We start from the raw sequence: 16639 nt of genomic DNA, 5'->3' as shown, positions 1-16639 counted from the left end.
ATAAGTGCACCTACTAACAGCAGAGATTCACCAGTATACAATACAAACCACCGTCCATTCTCCATACAAACCTTTATTATATTCTCCAACATTATAAACACACAGATCGCGCAAAAAAAAAAAAAAAAAAACAGCGGCTGCACAGTGCCGTCTCACATTTAGTCCACATGTGGAAAAAAATACAAATAAACAGTAACTAAGTTTCTGAAAACTTATGACCATCAGGCTGAAGTAATCCGCAGAGAGAGAGAGAGAGAGAGAGAGAGAGAGAGAGTTTGTAAATGGAAAAAATAGGGAAATTCAAAAATACCGGGAAAAAAACCAGGAAGATCCAAAACCGAACCCGAAACCAAAAATGAGGGACAGAAAAGTCTCAAACGTGAACCGCTGAAGGGGGCGTGGCAGGTGCTTTCTCGGCCGCTTTCTCTGAAGCTCCCGGCTTCAACTCCTTACCGAGAGAGCCGTGCTCTTTACCCTGCTCGCGCTGCGCTCCTGTTCATCGCATAACATTTAACAAAAAAATGCATATGTGCACTTACTAACAGCAGAGATTCACCAATATACAATACAAACACCTGTAGCAGCTGTAAGGTTTGATTTTTCCGCCACTTCCGCGAGTTCTTCTGCGGCTGCACAGAGATAACCGACGTTAAATGGCAAATTTTTTCCCCCCTTGTGCTCGAGATATTAGGATTCGGCGATCGACATAACCGATAAAAAATGCTTAGAAAAAGCGAGAATTTGGCGGTTCCACTTCAAAAAGGTCGACTTAATAGGCTTGTCGAGATAACCGAGGTCGAGATAACCGGGTTCCACTGTATATAAAAAAATTATATAGTAAATAAAATATGAATACTATTAAATAGTACATTATTTCACATTATTATTATATGATGTAAATAAAACCTGAATAGAAAGTTTTTCATTTAATGCATCAATTTTTTTAGTTTGTTATGTAACTTATTTATTTATTTATTGATATTTAAATGGCCGTGAATCTAACCTCGCCCTTTTTCTGCCGTTTATGTAACCGCTTTTTGTCTTAAACACGTCCCGATGTTCTGACTCTCTCAGGCCACCAGGGACCCGTATTACCTGGAGGTGGGACGCACCGTTCTGGAAAACCTGAACCGTTTCGCTCGTGTCCCCTGCGGCTTTGCCGCCATGAAGGATGTGAGGACAGGAAGCCATGAGGACCGGTGAGACACACAGTACACATTTATTCCACAATATTAAAGCATGTAAAAGCTGAAGACCTTTTGATGAGCCTCCAGGTGGTTGTGGGTTCGAATCCCTTACCTCTCAAGTCTTGGAGTATTATAAAAACCTCTCATGTTATCATGCGTCTGGTACATCATGTGTCACATGGCCTATCATTTTGTTATTGCATTCCAAGTAATTAGATGAAAACACTGTCGGCTCCAAAGGTCATTAGATGTAATTGAGACTTGTTGAAGTGAACCTTTTTTTTTCTCTCTCAGCATGGACTCGTTTTTCCTGGCTGAGATGTTTAAATATCTGTTCCTGCTCTTCGCCGAGGAGGTGGATCTACCCTTCGACGTTGAGGACTACATCTTTACCACCGAGGCTCACCTTCTCCCCTTATCACTCTCGATCACGTCACGCTCACACCCACCCCCTGCAGGCAACTCAACAGTACTGCATGAGAGGGTACTGCACTCTAGAGTCCAGAAACAATTTCTTATTAAATAATTAAATTACACGTAGGGTTTTTAATGCATGAGTTTGTTTCATTTTAATATACAGGCAACATGTAGGGTTATTTTAAATTTTGGTCTAAATCTTTTTATTTTTTTAAATTGGTCAACAGGAAATGCGGAAGTATTAATTACACAATGTTCGTCATGATCACGAGAAAACAAAGAAAAAATATAACGCATGGCCTCTTAGATCTTAGAAGTACAGTACCTCTGTTTTTCAATTTTTACCCTGTTTCATTTTTTTTTCATAAAATAAAAAAAAAAAGCTTAATTCGAATAGGTATTTCACTTAACACTCCATTTTCTCATCTTTGTTGGTGTCTGGTTTGATTTTGGGTGGGCAAAATAAAAAAAAAGAAATAAATAGTATGCATAATCAGATATGTTTAGTAGGTTAGCTAGAAAGTAACGCTATTCATGTCACCTGCCTACATTTATATTGTGTATTTAATTATAATAAATTCCTCTTTTTTTTTTTTTTTTTTTTTTTTGACCTGAACATTTCTTTCAGGTTTAGAATAAAATAATAATAATTCTAGCAAAATTTTTCTCTCTATATTTAAGATTTAGAGAGCAAGTTGCCCTTGAATTATAAGCGATAAGTCCATTATGTCATAGGTCAAAATAGTCGATGTTGAACACGTATCTCTATAACCTACAATCATGAAATGCACTTCTCTCCGCTTTCCTTCTGGCACAACAAATTCATCCACTTTAATAATAGATCAATAATAATAATAATAATAATATTTGCAGAATTCATGTCAATTCTTTCTCTATAAATATCTCTTTTTTTTTTATTTACTTATTTATTTGATAAAATTTTTTACAGGATTCGACAGAGTTGGACGACTCAAACTTTGAATGGACCTGCCCCAACACGCATCTCCTTTTCCCAGACCCCGCCTACCCACGGAACCTTCGGGAGCCAATCAGGAGTGCGGTGGACAAGAGTTGTCCCCGCCCTGCTCTCCCTCGGTATACATGAATCATTTAGAAATAAGATGGTGTGTGTGTGTGTGTGTGTGTGTGTGTGTGTGTGTGTGACGAATGTGGTGACGACTCGTTATAGGAAATATTCAGCCCTGGGTTTAACAGTGTGATATAGTTACTGTTACCATGCAAAAGGTTTGCATTAGAAGTTCATGTAACAGGATTTCCTGAAGGGTTTAATTTCATTTACATCCTGTTATCACTTCAAAACAGTCAATTCCTCACCAGCCTCTAGTTTTCTTTTTTCTTTCCCTGCTGCGAAACCTCAGACTCCTTTGTCCTGGCACTGGAGACTCCTTAATAGAGGTCCAGTGATCTGGGTTTATCTCTGGCCGATGCCAATATTTAGAAATCAATCAATAACAAGCCTCTCCAATCAGTGCAATTGTTACCATTCGGTGAGAAAGAGAACTCCGATTAGCACAAAAAAACAAAACCGGACTAACGAAAGCAAACTGACGGAGTAAAGAGGAAACTCGGACACTTTTGCTCTTGTCTTTGCAACTCAGCAGACATAATTGATAAAAGCTACACAAACCCGTAAATGCTTCTTTCTTTATATGTTCACAGTTTTAGTTCTTTTGGTTTCCATGTTTGGATGCCGAATACAGACTACTGGTGGTATGGGGGAATTTCGTTCTTTCGAGCAGACGGCCTCGTTTTCCACCGACCAATGCTGATTAATCAGTTTGGCTGTAAAATGTTAAGCGCTTGAATTCGAATGAGCTTGTTAGCATATAAACAACTGTCCTAGCTGCTGTTATTGGAAATGAATCAACACCAGTCAGATTGAAGAATTCAAAAGCGCTATATTATTATTCTGCCTCTTGATAGAATCGAATCCAATGTTTTTTTGTTTTTTTATAGTTTTAATAGCCTTTACATTAATTATTTAGTTTTAAATTGTATAAGAGATTGTGAACTGACAAAAAAAAAAATCTGTTTATATAATAAGCATTTGTAAGAATTCCCAGTTGTATTTCAGAGAGACAGGAGTGGGTCGTGCTCCGCTCCGAGCTCAGGACTTCGTGGCTAATAATCTCGAGCACCTGGAGCTGCTGAAGAGGATGGGGGTCACGCTGATCCACCTGAAGGACGGCAGAGTGCAGTTGGTTCAGCACGCTGCTCAGGTACATCATCCCCACACAATTTATATATTCTAGATTTATAAACGACGCGTGTGCTGAGATCTTTGCTTCTTCATGATACGCTTTGGGTGTTTTTGCTGAAGCAGTGATTCAGCAGAGGTAATTCAGTTCCTATATGCGTGTGTAATGTAGTATTAATGTGTCTGTATTTAATGTGTGTGTGAGTAGGCGGTGAGTGCCGTAGCTGCTGAGGACGGCATGCGCTTCATGCAGGAGATGATGGAGCTCTCCAGCCAGCAGCAGAGAGAGCAGCTTCCACCTCGCGCGGTACAGATCATCTCGCACCCCTTTTTCGGCAGAGTGGTACTGACCGCGGGGCCTGCGCAGTTCGGAACGGACCTTTCCAAGAAAAACTTAGGGGTGAGTAGATCTGAATAACTAGATGTCTTACTGTCCTTTTTCTCTATACTTCTTCAGCTTCAGCAGCATGACCATGTCTATCATCATGATGAAGCAGCTTTTTTGTGCTTATCCTTCACAACGCAAGCTTTCAGCGACTCTCTGTTTTTCGCTCAGGTGCGTGGTTTCGTGGCTCTGGCCGAGCCGTACTCCGGTTGTGCCGAGTTGAGCAACGGCGAGTTCGTGGCCGGCCGCATCGCTCTGCTGCAGAGGGGACAGTGTATGTTTGCTGAGAAAGCCAGAAACATTCAAAAGGCTGGAGCTATTGGAGGAATCGTCATCGGTAAGGCACAATAGAGCATAAAGGAAAAAATTAGTTTTTTAAGATCCAAAGGTTCCACAGCTTGCTGTTAGTTCCAAATGAGAACCTGTGAATTATCTGTGTGTGTGTGTGTGTGTGTGTGTGTGAGAATGTGTGTGTGTGAGAATGTGTGTGTGTGTGTGTGTGTGTGTGTGTGTGTGTGTGTGTGTGTGTGTGTGTGTGTGTGTGTGTGTGTGTGTGTGTGTGTGTGTGTGTGTGTGTATATGTGTGTGTGTGTGTGTGTGTGTGTGTGTGTGTATATATATATATATATATATATATATATATATATATATATATATTGAAAGAAGAATAAGATGGTGGAAACTGAAGGAGGAAGAGTGTAGTGTGAGGTTCAGGGAAGAGGTCAGTGAGAGGCTCAGTGGTGTTAAGGAGGTGTTGGATGATTGGGCAACTACTGCAGGAGTGATGAGGAGGCAGCTAGAAAAGTACTTGGTGTGACATCTGGAAATAGAAAGGAAGACAAGGAGACGTGGTGGTGGAATGAGGAAGTGCAGGAGAGCATAAGGAGAAAGAGGTTGGCAAAACAGAAGTGGGATAGACAGAGTGATGAGAAAAGTAGGCAGGAGTACAAGGAGATGCGGCAGCAGGTTAAGAGGATGTGGCGAAAGCCAAGGAAAAGGCATATGAGGAGCTGTATGAGAGGTTGGACACTAAGGAAGGAGAAAAGGATTTATACAGATTGGCCAGGCAGAGGGACCGAGCTGGAAGGATGTACTGCAAGTTAGAGCAGTAAAGGATGGAGAGGAAATGTGTTGACTAGTGAGGAGAGTGTGTTGAGAAGGTGGAGGGAGTATTTTGAGCAGCTGATGAATGAGGAAAATCAGAGAGAGAGAAGGTTGGATGATGTGGAGATGGTGAAGCAGGATGTAGATAGGATTAGTAAGGAGGAAGTGAGAGCAGCGATTAAGAGGATGAAGAGTGGAAAGTCGGTTGGACCAGATGACGTACCGGTGGAAGCGTGGAGATGTTTAGGAGAGATGGCAGTGGGGTTTTTGACCAGATTGTTTAACAGGATTTTGGAAGGTGAGAAGATGCCTGAGGAATGGAGAAGGAGTGTGCTGGTACCGATCTTTAAGAATAAAGGAGATGTGCAGACCTGCAGTAACTACAGGGGAATTAAGTTGATCAGTCACACCATGAAGTTATGGGAAAGAGTAGTGGAAGCCAGGCTGAGAGAAGAGGTGACCATCTGTGAGCAACAGTATGGTTTCATGCCGAGGAAGAGCACCACAGATGCCTTATTTGCTTTGAGAATGTTGATGGAGAAGTATAGAGAAGGACAGAAGGAATTGCATTGTGTATTTGTGGATTTAGAGAAAGCGTCGACAGGGTGCCAAGAGAGGAGTTGTGGTATTGTATGAGGAAGTCAGGTGTGTCAGAGAAGTATGTGAGGGTGGTGCAGGACATGTATGAGGACAGTGTGACAGCAGTGAAGTGTGCAGTAGGTACGACAGACTGGTTTAGGGTGAAGGTTGGACTGCATCAAGGATCGCCCTGAGCCCTTTCCTGTTTGCAGTGGTGATGGACAGGTTGACGGACGAGGTCAGACAGGAGTCTCCTGGACTATGATGTTTGTGGATGATATTGTGATTTGTTGTGAGAGTAGGGAGCAGGTTGAGAAGAGCCTGGAGAGGTGGAGATATGCGCTGGAGAGAAGGGGAATGAAAGTCAGTAGGAGTAAGACAGAGTACATGTGTGTGAATGAGAGGGAGGGCAGTGGAGTGGTGCAGTTGCAGGAGAAGAGCTGGAGAAGGTGGAGGAATTCAGGTACCTGGGGTCAACAGTGCAAAGTAATGGAGAGTGTGTTAGAGAAGTGAAGAAAAGAGTGCAGGCAGGGTGGAGTGGGTGGAGAAGAGTGACAGGAGTGATTTGTGATAGTAGGGTATCTGCAAAATGAAAGGGAAAGTTTATAGGACTGTGGTGAGACCTGCGATGTTGTATGGATTAGAGACAGTGGCATTGAGTAAAAGACAGGAGGTGGAGCTGGAGGTAGCAGAGCTGAAGATGTTGAGGTTTTCGTTGGGAGTGACGAGGATGGATAAGATTAGAAATGAGTTTATTAGAGGGACAGCGCATGTAGGATGTTTTGGTGACAAGGTGAGGGAGGCGAGATTGAGATGGTTTGGACATGTGCAGAGGAGGGACATGAATTATATTGGTAGAAGAATGCTGAGGATGGAGCCACCAGGTAGGAGGAAAAGAGGAAGGCCAAGGAGGAGGTTCATGGATGTGGTGAGGAAGACATGCAGGTAGTTGGTGTAAAAGAGGCAGATGTAGAGGACAGGGTGGTATGGAGACAGATGATCCGCTGTGGCGATCCTAATGGGAGCAGCCGAAGAAGAAGAAGAAGAAGATATATATATATATATATATATATATATATATATATATATATATATATATATATATATAGAGAGAGAGAGAGAGAGAGAGAGAGAGAGAGAGAGAGAGAGAGAGAGAGAGATGTAGATATATATAGATACATATATAGATAGATAGATAGATAGATAGATAGATAGATAGATAGATAGATAGATAGATGGATGGATGGATGGATGGATGGATGGATGGATAGATAGATAGATTGATAGATAGATACATAGAGGGATGGATAGATAGATGGATAGATAGATGGTAGCTCAGTGGCATTGGATTTTGAATCAAAAGGTCACAGGTTCAAATCCCAGCACCATCAAACTGCCACTGCTGGGCCTTGTTGACAGTGTGAGTTCAGAGCGTTAACCACACAGGAAGTAAATGCATTACTATACACAACTTTAACCATAGTAACATACAGTTACTGTTTTGTACAGCTGTTGTAAATCTTTCCTAAAGATGTTAACAAGCTACATGGGGGATTTTTGCATGGCTATGGTGAATTTGGTGATTTTGAAATGGAAAAGAAAATATTTAAATGAGAAATGGAACGAGAAAGAAGGAGTTAACATCATTTTAATGCACTTCATGCAGTTGTTCATCTACATAGCCGTGAGTTAAAACCTTATAACCTGCACATGGCTGTGGATTATCCTTTACTAGTAACACTAGCTTCATTTAAAACAAAATGACCTCATGTAGTCACGTGATAAAATCAACTACAGACAGGTTTAAATCCTGCATTACATACTGAATACAGGTATTGTGATGTAGTTGTGTGAATATTGGAGGTTATAAATGCATTATGAACCAATCAGATTTGACAGAAGTTGAACCATGTTTCAAAGACAAGGAGTTTTATTTCTTTAACGTGCATCCGTACACAACCTGAAACACTCGATCAGCAGTCTCAAAAACCTGACCTGTGTTTGAATTCTGTCTTAAAAAAATATGCTGTGTCCATGTAGAGGAAATCTCTGGACACAAAAGGTGTGAGGTCACATGTTCTCATTTTTTTTTTTCTCTCCTCAGACGATAACGAGGGCAGCAGCAGTGACACGGCGCCGCTCTTCCAGATGGCAGGAGACGGCAGGAGCATTGACGACATCGCTCTGCCGGTCCTCTTCCTGTTCCATAAGGAAGGGAACATCCTGCTCGAAGCCCTGAAGGAGCACAAGGAGGTGGAGGTGCTGCTCAGCGAGAAAGCACGAGACAGAGGTGAGACGTGTGTCCTTAAACACGACTCGTTCAGTCGTGAAAATAAACGCGGTGCCCCTGAATCTGAATGCAGCACCTGCTCTACTTTTAGTGTTCACAATCTGATTTTTTTATCGTACAGACCAGACTTAATCACTCCACTTCCTTCCTGTTTCTTTCTCCCATTCTTTTCCTTTTGGAATGTTTCTAACTGTTTACTTTCTTCTACTCCTCCTGTCTTTCTGTCTCCTTTCCTCTTGTGAATGAGCAGAAGCCATATTTAAGGGAAAAGCCCTGCCGGGCACCCTGTTGGATGGCAGTAAGTAGACTTCAGCTCTTCCTTCTTTTCCTCTTCATCCTCATGATGTATGTATTTTTTTCATTCTGTTTACTGATTGACTTACTGTCTGAATGATTGACAATGTAAGAAGGATGATTTTACTGTCCAATTGTTTGACTCACTGTCCACATTTTTGACTCGTTGTCTGTTTGTTGGACTCACTGTCCGACGGATGAACTCACTGTCCGAATGTTTGACTCACTGTCCGAAATATTAATTCACTGTCCTTATAATTGACTCACCGTCTGATTGTTTGACTCACTGTCCCAAAATGGACTCACTTTCTATATGACTCATGTACTAATAATGCTCTGACTCACTGTGACCATTGAGACACCAGAATGTGCAAATTTATTGATTAATCTCCAATAAATGTGGTATTTGGTTGGCAGGGTAGTACATATGGTGCTCTGTTATTAGTTACCATAGTAATCAAGAAGTTCAACTACTACATTTATTTTCCTTCTCCACTTTTAATTCAGCAAAACCAAATATCACGAGTCGATTCCGTGTTAATTGACAGCCTCTCGATCTTCTCTTTGATCTCAGGTGGAGACGAAATGGAAGAAGCTGAGGAGGAGGCGGGCTGCTCTGAAGATGAACACGGTCACCCCGCCCCCTCTTTAACACCTGACCAATCACAATCCACCACTCAGGACCAAGAGGTAGCAGGTGAGGGGACAGAAAAGCAGAAGGAGGGACTTAGCAACGACGTACCTCTGACTGGGGAGGAGGAGCCTGTAGAGGACGACCAATCGGTGGACTCGTTGATGGCCGATTGGCAGGAGGACTTAGAGGCGTTTAAGCAGATGGAGGAGGATGAACTTTGACCTCCAGGGACAGGTAGCAGAGCAGAGCCATAATAATTTAAAGGAGTATAAAAAAGGAGACGCTACATGCCACACCTTGCGTGCAGGACAGAAGACAAAGGCGTCATTCTCAGGTGCTTTTTTTGGGAGCAGAAACGCTCGCCTGTGCAAAACGGACATTCTTTAACGTTCACTTGCAACCAAAACTCAAGACCAAACTGTCTCATCTCGTCTTGTCTTATTATGTCTTAATGTATGTCTTTCTTTTTTCAAATCGCTGGTTATGAATCCATGGTGTTGAGGACGTTAAATTGAAGTGATTTGCAGACTGATCAGAAGCGACCGGAGCTAGTTTACACAGCTATTACGGTTGTACATTGAGAAAAAAAAAATCCGGATAAATCTGGAAACGATTGAATGAACCCTTTGGAATGATTTGACTGTATGTATATATGTGTTTGATGTACGTTCGTGTTTTTTTTTGTGTGTTTCCGTCATTTTTCGAACTTGAGCATTAATGAGACCTCGTGTGTGTGTGTGTGTGTTTGTGAGGGAGACAAAAAGGCACAAACTGGAAAGATACACAACTTGTTGCCGAAACACACCTTCATCCTCCAGAGGGCGCCATTTTCATACCACTCACTGACTGACTACAGGAACCAGGAGCTAAAAAAATCTTTTTTTTAGAAATGTGGCGATATGAAGAAATTTGTACTAACAGGTGGAAATCCGTGCACTGTGTGCAATAAATAGTCAAAGGGCGTGATTGATTTTACGGGACTCCAGTGTTTGTGATGTGTTTTATTTGAAAGCCGGAGCGGCTCAGAACTTCACTCCAAAGGCCCCACTACGTGACGGTTTTATGGCACGATTTATCGACTTCGATTTAGCACCCGCGTCTCGTTCGAAGTTCATAAGCAAATCACTAAAGCTGTATTTCTGAGAAACCTTTCCGAGAACTGCACGAGTGGGAACGGTGGGAAAAAGAAAGTCCGCTTTGTCTGATTATGGAAATGCAAATAGTTCATAAATATTTCAGAATATGATCAGGAACAAATGATTTCCGTGCTACGTGAAGTTCTTATGCTTGTGATGGAACGGTATGAGGGTAAAAAAAAAAAAAAGAAAAAGCAATGATGTCCATAAATAAAAAATCTAAAATGGTACTAAAGTGAAGTCTGGACCATTCCGATATTTAATTTATATAAACACATTTGATTGGATAAACCACAAAATCTTTAGAAAACCAGAGACACTAAATGATAGCCAGGTTTTTGGTGGTAGCTCAGTGGTTAAGGCTCTGGGTGATTGATTGGAAGGTTGGGGGTTGAACCCCAGAACCACCAAGCTGCTGCTCTTGGGCCCCTAAACAAGGCCCCTAACCCTCAGTGCTCCAAGAGGGCTGTTTTATGGCTGACCTTGTGCTCTCACACCAGATGTGCTTCTTCAAAGCAAGTTGGAGGCACACAATTGTATCAGATGTCTTTGGATGCCCTAGCATTACATTATCCTTTCCTGAATTAGGAGACCCAAAGCTGCTCCAGCATGAAGGACGCACAAAGCTGGCTCTATGAAGAGTTGAGTCGGCGTGGAAGATCTCCAGCAATAGAGCTATTAACATAAATTGAATGTGAATGCTGACTGTACCCCAGGCCTCCTCACCTGACCTACACCAATACCTGACTTTACTAACACCCTTTAGTTAAATTAATCTCCACAAATCTAAAAGAGCATCTTCCCAAAAGAATGGGGGTTATTATAGCAGCAAGTGTGGACTAAATGTGGAAAGGGATGTTCCAAAAGCACATATGAATCTTATGGTCATGTGTCCACAAACTTTGTTCATATAATGTCCCCTTTACATGATACTTTGATATATTTGCGACCCATCATTATTAAAATTCGAATATTTATAATTAGGATCTTTTGGCTGCGTTCACACGTGACCCCAAGTCGCTTTATTACAAAGTCATCAGGAGGCGTTTTTACTACTAGTTGCCACAGTAACTGTACTCACGGTAGTGTTGCAAACTGCATTTCGTGTTGGACAACAGCTCACGTGTCGGTTCACGTGTAAATGTTTAGCGTGGACACGACCACATCCTAGTCGCGGTGTTGCTCCTGTCTTGCTGATAGAATCTCCTGCCCATGTGAATGCAAATTGTAGTTATTCAGCCTTTCTGCTTGCTTACCTGGTATCAATAATTATTATAAATTGATCGCTATAATTGACAAATTGGTTGTCAATTATAGCGATATATTTATTATAATTATTGATATCAGGTAAGCAAGCTGCAAACCCGCTGTTAACGACTGCAAAAAGAGAAAAAACCGACCTATTTAATGCAATTTAGTAATTTGTTAAAAATAAAATCGATTGTTTTTGGCTTTTCAATCATGATTATAAGCAACGCCCCTTTATAACGTCACGGACTGTGATTGGTTGGCTGTTAGCCCTCGTTCTAAATGACTTCCGGGTTTTCCAGCTGAATAAGAAAGCTCAGCCGAAGATCTGATTGTTGCCAGATTGTGCGTTTGTAAACCTATTCATATGTTTTGATATCAGAATCAGGTTTTATTTGACAAGTGTTTTGACACACACAAGGAATTTTAGCTGTTAGTGACTCTTAAAGTACAGACATAAATAACACTATACATTTAGCTTGGATTATACAAGACAAAACAGGCAAGGCAAGACAAAAAGAGACTATAAAAGACAATACAGACAATGTGAAACAATATAGACAGTATGAGTATGGGTGGTGTTTAATCCAGGTTGTCTTTTTTAATCCATAAATTTAAAATGGCAAAAAAAAAATTATATATATATATATATAAATTTTAATAAATAAATAAATACTTTGTATTTTGGTACATATCCAAAATACTCAATATCAGAGGTGTCCAAGATAAAAAAAAAGGCATTTTATTATAAAAGAAAAATCCTTTTGTTACTCAAACAAAATATAAATGTATTTTTATTTAAGAAAAAAACCCATCTCTTTAGTATGAAAACATGACATTTGTAGGAGATCTCCTACAAAATAAACACCTTATTAGCATAAGAACACCATGTTGTTCATAAGAGTCTTTAGTATTACTAGCAAATGTCTAATTTTAAAGAGAAAAACATCTGGTTACTAAAAAAGAACAATCAGAATCAGTCCTATTTATTAATAAGTATTATGTGTTACATGTACAAGCAATTTGTCAATGTGTGCTGGTGTAAACAAATATTAAAAACCTTAAAATAAAAACCGAATCAAGTAATAAATAATAATAAAGACTATGCAGTGCAAATGGTAATATAAAGAAAAGAGCTCTTTCTTGCAAAGAAATCATATTTTTGATAAAATGCTGATGGATCTTATTTAATATCCGAATTTGGTGTGAAAGGAATCGGTTAATATGTGAAGAGGATCAGGCAACCCTGAGTGTGAGCGCTGATGGTGTGGGAGAGGAGGAGGAGGAGGAGGAGAAGAAGGAGGAGAAGAGCACCAGTGTTGAGTTTGAGTTTGGAGCTCAGGACGTTCACATGCGGTTCCGCGTCTATGAAGTAAGTGCTGGACTTTGATTGTTTTTGATTTGCTTTTTTTTCTGGTGCGCATGTTGTAAAGAGGATGTTTACCTCTGGCTTTCTGTACCGTTCCGGGTCTTATTCTGATGGGTCTCCATTGGTGCTGATTGGACCCCGGTGCGCACGAGCGCAGTACACGGCTTCAGATGTCTGGATTGCATTTATCTATCTATCTATCGATCTCTCTATCTATCGATCTGTCTGTTTATTTATTTGTTTATTTATTTATGCATACATGCATAGATGATTGGATTCCTGACGCTCCACATGATGTCCTGTATACAGTACAGAGAGACAGTGTGCGCGTGGAGACACACAGAGTACAATGTAGCCTGTGTGTACCCTCTATGTCTCTTACACACAGCGTACGTACACGTGTGTGTGTGTGTGTGTGTGTGTGTGTGTGTGTGTATATAATGAATTTATGCGTGGTTTGCATTCATGCCTTTTGGTGCCGACAAATCCAAACAACGCGTATTATTATTGTTGTTGTTGTTGTTTATTATGATTATTTTTGTATTTAATTATTATTGATCTGATTGATATTTTAATGATTATAGTTCAATATGTATTTATTTATTATGCATGATGCATGAACATGAATTCCCTCGCTGCTCATTGGCCACTCGCGTTTGCATACTAATGAGGCATGTCTGCAAGCGTCAAGCTGAGAACTTCACTGTCTGCCTGCTTCTCTGATCTGCTCCAGCTCTTTATTCTACAGTAAATTCTAAATTCCATAATCTCGTCCCTGATTCTGTCTGTCCGTCTGGATGTCCTGTCTTCCGGCAGCAGCTGGGCGCCTCTTCCGATCTCATCTCATCTTATCTTATCTCATCTCATCTCATCTTATCTCATTTCATCTCTTGGTCATATTTTCTTTTACACATGCTTGTGTGCATGTGTGTGTGTGTGTGTGTGTGTGTGTGTGTTTGACGATTAATGACCTCATTTGTGTTTGCAAGGTTATGATGCAGTATCATGATGACATCATGCGTGCAGGAGGTTCCCATAGTTACAGTGTGGGAGGTTCCTGTCATTGTGGAATCTTATTATTATTTTTTATGTATTGTGCCATTACACAATACTGTGTGTGCGTGCGTGAGATAGAAACAGGAAGTGAAAGACCGAGAGGGACTGCCACCGCAGTCCTATTTTGACTCTGCTGACTCGGAGGTTAGACAGAGGTGGCTCTATACCACATACATACACTTGGGAGACACGAGGGCAGAACAGTCCAGTCCTCTCGACTCCTCTCGACTCCTCTCGACTCCTCTCCTGTGAGGAATGGGCTGAAGCTTTGATATTCAGTCATGCAATATTGCTTAAGTGGACTCAGAAAGTTGCCAGAGCATGCTAAAAGTCTGTTTGTTTGTTTTTTTATGACTATGATCATTAAAACAGTAATTAAAGTCCAGATGTTTATTACAATGTAAATGTATAATAATGAGCAGAGATTATCTTTCAGGTGAAAGTTACGGTGTGAGTAACAAAACAATTACAAATGAGTCAGTGGGTGTTTATTGTGTTTTTTAATGCATTTTAGTTTAACTAAGTAAAAATTCCCCACCCAGAAAATTAAAAAGTCCCAAAAATCTATAAAAAAAAAAATGACTCATCAAATAATGAATTTAGTTTTTATTGCTTTTAAAAAGTTTAACATTCTACCAATTCTTATCTAAAAACAAAAAAGAAACAGGAAAGCAAAAATGTTTTTAAAGACATTAATTACAAGTGTTGTAATGATGCTTTTTATTGATTATTAATTACTAATTATTTAAACTTTTTTAAGTTGATTGTTTTAGCAGGACCAGAAAACCTGCTGAGTAATATTATTAATATTAATAATAATAATAATAATAATAATAATAATAGTAACAATAATAAATAATGCAACAATAAATTTACATTAACATCTTTGAGAAGTCACATTTTTATCTTTTTTATTTTAAATATAATTTTTGCTTGATGAAAGTAAAAAAAACCCACAACTATTTTTCTTTCCAATGTTTGTTGGCTTGCTAGCTTGCAAAATAGTAAGATTTAATTTTTTTATAAATTAATATTTTAAAAAAGATGATAAAATTACCCATGTTTAGGCTTGTTAGGTACTAGCTGGGCAACTGGCAGCCCAATGGTTAAAAATGGTGGACTTCTGTAAGAAAAAGTTGAAAAACGAGTTCAAATCCCATCACCGCCAAGCTTCCACGGCTGGGCCCTTGAGCAAGGCCCTTACCCTTCATTTGTTCCGTTGTATAAATGAGAGAATTGTCAGTTGCTCTGGATAAGGGTGTCTGCCAGATGCCATAAATCTTATTTTATCTACATTGTTTTATTGCTAGCATGTACAACGTCCAGAAAACTAGCTAGCATCATAAGTTCATTTCCTGCTACACGTAAAGTGAGCTAAAAATGTGAATAATCTAAATATGTAAATACTGAAATACACTGAATTATACAGAGCTAGCTAGTTTATAGCTTAGTGGTTAAGGCCCTATTTGCTGTTACAATAAGCTCCATTCTTCTGGGAAAGATTTTCCACTAAATTTTGGAGATTTGTGCTCATTCAGCCACAATTGTGTTAGTAAAGGCAGGTACTGATGTACTGATGTAGGTGAAGTGAGGAGGCCTGGGGTGCATTCAGCATTCCAGTTGAATTTATGTTCAACCCCTATTGGCTTTGTGCACAGGGGTATTGTCATGCTGGAACAGGTTTGGGTCTCGTAGTTTAAGTGAAGGGAAAATGTAATGCTCCAGCATCCAAAGACGTTCTATATAATTGTGTGCCTCCAACTTTGAGGTAAACGTTTGGGGAAGAACCACATACATCTGGACCAACAGCTTTCCCAGTACTTTTGTCCATATAGTATATCTGTCAAATACAGTGTAGACTTTGAACTGTGATTCGTCATTTTGACATAAACGCTGTACCTCTAAAGCTGTAAAGCGAAGGTTGAACCTTTTGTTTTTGTTTTTTTAGTCGCAGTTTTCTGAAACCCTGAGATTACTTGTGTTATTTCCCTGAGGATTATATTACTTAGGAAACTCTCTTCCTATAACCATCTTGGCCTGCAATCATTCAGAGTTCTAATTTGTAAATATTTCATCGCCCCGAGTGCATATTTATCATTTTGCAATTTTTTCCTCAGTCCCCGATGCGCCATCTCGTTTGCATAGCCTGACTGTTATTGTAGCACTGTTCATTAGCACTGTTTATCCGCTTATTTACCTTCTGCAGTTATGTCATTTTTATGCAGATTGCTTATTGTGCTGTTTTCCCCGGAGAACAGCGAGCAGCCGGTCAGGAGGAACTGCAGATGCTACACGTCGACGACGGATGGCGGAGAAGGGAGGCTTTTTAGAGTAGCGGCGCCGGGGTCAAGCGTGCACCCGTTACCTGTTTTGAATTAGAAATCGAATAGGCGGGATGAGGTTATTGTGGGCGATTTGGAGAAACGTCACTAACCCTGGCGTTCGGTTGTGTGGAGGTGGCGTAATCCGGCATCGTTTATGGGCTTTTTATTCAAATTCGGCCCGTTTATGTAAACAGGGCAGTTCCAGTATACAGTTTGTTATTTTGGCAGAATTTAAAGACTGATTTACTTTCCAATGGGTGGATAAATAAAATCGCCTTTATTATTCAGTGTGCTGAAAATGACGAGTGCTAGTGCTATAAAACGGTCGGTAATCTGGTCTGATCTTATTGTGACGTGTTTATTTTTGGCTTTCGGGTCCTGTTTCCGCCCCTGTTTTG

The 16639-nt window shown here is 40.2% G+C and overlaps 2 protein-coding genes across 5 annotated transcripts in view; both read left to right on the top strand.

Annotated features, from left to right (window-relative positions):
• The window catches only part of edem3 (ER degradation enhancer, mannosidase alpha-like 3), a 22760-nt gene extending 12672 nt beyond the window's left edge, over nucleotides 1-10088 (top strand). For 2 of the 3 annotated variants that reach the window (XM_046870667.1, XM_046870665.1), the window contains 9 exons: nucleotides 1075-1199; nucleotides 1482-1671; nucleotides 2554-2699; nucleotides 3700-3844; nucleotides 4031-4222; nucleotides 4379-4544; nucleotides 7995-8180; nucleotides 8431-8478; nucleotides 9049-10088. In XM_046870667.1, coding sequence (XP_046726623.1) covers nucleotides 1075-1199; nucleotides 1482-1671; nucleotides 2554-2699; nucleotides 3700-3844; nucleotides 4031-4222; nucleotides 4379-4544; nucleotides 7995-8180; nucleotides 8431-8478; nucleotides 9049-9329 — 1479 coding nt within the window. In that variant the 3' untranslated portion in view covers nucleotides 9330-10088. The remainder of the gene's footprint in view (nucleotides 1-1074; nucleotides 1200-1481; nucleotides 1672-2553; nucleotides 2700-3699; nucleotides 3845-4030; nucleotides 4223-4378; nucleotides 4545-7994; nucleotides 8181-8430; nucleotides 8479-9048) is intronic. The other variant, XM_046870666.1, reaches the window with a different exon arrangement.
• Nucleotides 10089-12763: 2675 nt separating this feature from the next.
• The window catches only part of zgc:92140 (uncharacterized protein LOC447854 homolog), a 39693-nt gene continuing 35817 nt past the window's right edge, over nucleotides 12764-16639 (top strand). Inside the window, exon 1 of one of the 2 annotated variants that reach the window (XM_046871380.1) lies at nucleotides 12764-12864. The gene's annotated coding sequence lies outside the window, so the exon portion shown is untranslated. The remainder of the gene's footprint in view (nucleotides 12865-16639) is intronic. The other variant, XM_046871381.1, reaches the window with a different exon arrangement.

Source organism: Silurus meridionalis, chromosome 17 (assembly GCF_014805685.1).
Source record: "Silurus meridionalis isolate SWU-2019-XX chromosome 17, ASM1480568v1, whole genome shotgun sequence".
Classification (NCBI taxonomy): Eukaryota; Metazoa; Chordata; class Actinopteri; order Siluriformes; family Siluridae; genus Silurus; species Silurus meridionalis.
This window is presented reverse-complemented; position numbering and strand designations above follow the sequence as displayed.